Raw genomic sequence first — 4,493 nt, 5'->3', positions numbered from 1 at the left:
GATGTGGGGTGTTTGAATGACACAGAAAGGATAAGAAATACAGGAAAATTGTAGGCTATGAAAAGCTTTACTGTCTGATCCATTTATACATCATCTTAGTCCTTTTTATGATGGAGGAAAGGATACTTAATCCTCCTTTCTGACCTCTTGCCTCTGCTGGAGATCATTTATTAAAACCTTTCTTTCTTGGGGATCCCTGGGTGGCTCAGTGGTTTAGCGCCTGCCTTTGGCCCAGGGTGGGATCCTGGAGTCCTGGGATCAAGTCCCACGTCGGGCTCCTAGCATGGAGCCTGCCTCTCCCTCCTCCTGTGTCTCTGCCTCTCTCTCTCTCTCTCTCTCTCTCTCTCTCTATGTCTATCATAAATAAATAAATCTTCTTTCTTTTCTACTCAGTAACTAAGATTGAGTCAATCCCTTTTATGATAGCATTTATGTTATTTGAAAGATAAGACTCATCAAATCCATGCACTTATTGTTTCTCATAATAGTTGTACTTAACGTAATTCAGATGCACTGGGCTTATCTCATTTTATTCCTACTAACTCACAAAGTCTGTAAAGGAGTAATCATTACAAAGATTTTGTAAAAATCATGTGACATTATTTAACTGCATGGAAATCTGCAAAGTAGTTGAGACATCATCTTATTTTGGCTGTGGTCAAGTTATATACCGGAAGATGGAAGGAAGCTCTTTAGCTCTGGAATTTTCATCTTGTGGTAATTTTTTTTTGATTTCTATCATCAACAAGTTTTCACTTCTGTGTGTTTTTTTCTTGTCTCCTCAATATTATGCAGCCTATTTTTGTCTTGACAAAATAACATATTTTCATAAACTGCTACGGAAATTATGTGAACTATGCCAACCACTGATGTGCTCTCTATATGATCTCATTTAATAATGGGGTAAGTAAAGTAATTGTTGTTAATTTACAGATGGGTAAACTGTGGGTGATATGTAAGGTAACTAGGAGGATTCCATAAAAGGTAAATGTATGTGTGTGGTGAGAGGCTCATCTTTCAGAGTTTCAAAGCTTTGAATTTAACCGCTTGCTGATTTCTAGATAAATACTCTGATAAAGGCATTATCATCAAGTTAAATACAGCTAAGTATAATATTTATTTTTGCATTTACAATATCAGCCAGATATTGAATAATTATTTAGGAGATACCGATTTATTTAGATTTTGAGATTTCTTTCTCTCTTAGCTTCTATCATCTGGCAACTCACATTCATAACTATTGGCAACATCTTCCACATATTCCATTAGTTCTTCCACCACATATATCTAAATATAACAAACATCAAAGGAAATTATTTTTCACAATATTTATTGCTTTAGTCAATGTCTTATGACTATTTTGACTATAGTCTGATCATTAGTTTTACTGTTGGAAAACAAGCAAAGAGAACTCGGTGTCTATCCATTAATTATTTTTCATTAGTGTAATAATTATTGTATCAAAAATTCCTTTGATGCTTCCACACATGTACTTTAAGTGACCATGAGGCAGCTATTTATATGACTATTTTCAAGCGACTGCCCCAATAAAAAACAGAAGAGTTCTATTGCTATACATAAAAGTCTCCATTTCTAGGGTGAATGGATGTTACCAAATCAGAGGAAAATATTTTGTGAGAGTTATTTCAGTAAGCGTGTTGACATGGAAAGACTGGAGTAAAACAAGAACTGGTTTAAATATTAGAGAATAATTAATGCAGTAGATACTACTGGAAAACAAAAAATGAACTTCTTAGTTGTGATTTTGGATTCCATTAAAGAGAAATCAGGTCAATTCAATAAAAAAGTATAAACCTAGGGAGATATAAGATTAGCTCATTATACTCAAAGGCGCTTCAGGATTCAAACCATAGCTAATTAACAATAGTATAGTGTATAGAATACACTATCATAGTACAGTGTAAAATTACTGAGAATAAAGTAGTATCCTTATTGTGGAAACCAGAAGATATTCAACTTTACCAAGTAATCCACTGATATTTAACCTGTGGAGAGTGAACATCATGCTCATCCAGCAGTATGGCATCTCTAAATTGGCTAAGTTCTGCTTCTGACTATATCTATCCTATCCTATTTTTAGTTGTTACTCTTCCTAAAATGTCCCTCTGTATTCTTTCACTAATTTTCTAAGACTCTGTAAAAAACATCCTCCATATTCCACTCTTCCCATTCCTTTCAACAAATCCACTTTAAATTTAAGTGAACTTAATTTATTCAGAGAACTGCTCATCCCTGGCTGCCTTTGAAACAGACCACCTTCTTCAAATTTCCTTGAAGGGCCACACTTAATGTCCTGTCAAACAGTGACTTATTCAATGTCTTTATAATGAACACTGAGTGAATGCAAGATGGCTAAACTATCTCCTACCAATCCCCACATGAGAACCAATGCCACAGATTCAGGGATATATAACCTGCTTCTTTGGACCAGGAGTAATACTGATTGAGGATGAAGGCTTGCATAAACTATGTACTCATCCACATGGGGCAACAGAAATGGGGGGGGGTTCTTCTAGGTCCACAAGATGCCCAGATGGAATCTTCATTTGCAGCAAAACTGGGCTGACATCCACATGTAAATAAAGAAGGAAAGCCTACTGTAGGTGTCTCAAACAGCCCAGCCTAGAGGTCATAGAAAATGCAAAAGATCAGTATTCTCAGACTCATGGTTTCCATTTCCACAAAGAAAGCAGTTTTTTAAAAAAATATTTATTTATTAATTTCTTCATGAGAGACAGAGAGATTGAGAGAGAGAGGCAGAGACACAGGCAGAGGGAGAAGCAGGCTCCATGCAGGGAGCTCGACGTGGGACTCAATCCCAGTCTCCAGGATCACGCCCTAGGCCGAAGAAGGTGCTAAACCACTGAGCCACCTGGGCTGCCCTCTAGCAGAAGTTTTGTAAGATTGTTTGCTACTGCTGTGTTAGCACAGAACCGCTGAATAATCCAGCCAAACTGTAACCCAAAGCCTAAACTTATTTATTCAAGGATCGATATGTCTGAATGATAGTGGGGTTTGTGTCCTCTTCACTTCTCACTCCCATTCTCTTTCTGCAGGATTGAGAATTAGTGATGAAAAGAGAGAGCACAAACTTCCATGGCATCCATTAACATGTCATATCTGGACCCCACAACAGTGATGCTAATTGGGATCCCTGGACTAGAGCATGTGCAATTTTGGATTGGATTTTCCTTCTTTGTAGTATGTGTGGTGGCTTTTCTGGGAAACATCATTTTACTGATCATCATTCCTGCAGAACGCAGCTTGCATCAACCCATGTACATCTTCCTGGCAGTGCTGGCAGCCACTGACATAGGACTCTGTGTAGCTATTGCTCCCAAGATGTTGGCCATCTTCTGGTTTGGCTCCCGCTCCATGGCTTTTGATGCTTGCTTAGCCCAGCTTTTCTTCATCCATTCCTTGCAGGGCATGGAATCTGGCATCCTGTTGGCCATGGCCTTTGACCGCTATGTTGCCATCTGTGATCCACTGAGGCACACATCCATCCTCACTCCTTTCATCTTGGTTACTTTGGTGCTGGTTGTGGCAATTCGGGCAATGGTGCTCGTTGGCATTCTACCTGTTTTAATCAAAAGACTACACTTTTTCCATTCCATTGTGATTGCTCACTCTTACTGTGAGCACATGGCTGTGGTCAAGCTAGCTGCAGAAGACATCCGAGTCAATAAAACATGTGGTCTCCTTGTAGGTTTTACAATACTGGGGTTTGACATGATTTTTATTATTATTTCTTACATTCTTATTTTCCAGGCTGTTTTCCGTCTACATCAAAAAGAGGCTCGGCTCAAAGCATTTAATACATGTACAGCTCACATTTTTGTTTTCCTTGAATTTTATATTCTTGCCTTCTTTTCCTTCTTCAGCCACCGTTTTGGACATGTTGCTCCCCCTACCCACATTCTTCTGTCTACCATCTACCTGCTTGTGCCACCTGCACTCAACCCTATCGTCTATGGTGTAAAAAACAAGGTGATTCGTAAACGTGTGGCACAGATTTTTTTTCTGAATTGTCAATCCCGGCAGTAAACTATTAAGTGGTTATGCTCATGGACAGAATACTTTTACTTTCCAGGGATGGAGACAGGTTGAACTCTGGGTGTTCATTATTGGGGGCTTTACTTCAATATGCCCAAACATAAAGGCATTTATGAAAAGACTTTTATTTCACAAACTACAGATAGTTTGTGAAAAATCTGTTCTATTCTGCTATTATTTCTATTCATTTTAATTCTAATTTCATCTTTATCAATGCACTTCCTTTTTATCTGTTTAATTTGCAATTCTTTTACTTTTTTAAAAAAAGATTTTATTTATTTACTCATGAGAGACACACACACCAACACACACACACACACACACACACACACACAGAGGCAGAGAGAGAGGCAGAGGGAGAAGCAGGCTCCATGTAGGGAGCCCGACATGGGACTCAATCCCAGCTCTCCAGGATC

At 38.4% G+C, this 4,493-nt stretch overlaps 1 protein-coding gene across 1 annotated transcript; it reads left to right on the top strand.

Moving 5' to 3' along the window:
* Nucleotides 1-3,117: 3,117 nt before the first annotated feature.
* LOC140615517 (olfactory receptor 52A1-like) lies at nt 3,118-4,068 on the top strand. The gene has a single exon (XM_072795380.1). It carries the CDS (start codon nt 3,118-3,120, stop codon nt 4,066-4,068), a length of 951 nt encoding a protein of 316 aa, XP_072651481.1.
* The last annotated feature ends 425 nt before the right edge of the window (nt 4,069-4,493 follow it).

Source organism: Canis lupus, chromosome 23, assembly GCF_048164855.1.
Source record: "Canis lupus baileyi chromosome 23, mCanLup2.hap1, whole genome shotgun sequence".
Lineage (NCBI taxonomy): Eukaryota > Metazoa > Chordata > Mammalia > Carnivora > Canidae > Canis > Canis lupus.
Note: the sequence above shows the minus strand (reverse complement) of the source record. Positions and strands in the feature narration are given on the sequence as shown.

What these genes read in the sequence shown, in the direction of transcription:
- LOC140615517 (XM_072795380.1), top strand. Translation starts at nt 3,118, where the DNA reads ATGGCATCCATTAACATGTCATATCTGGACCCCACAACAGTGATGCTA.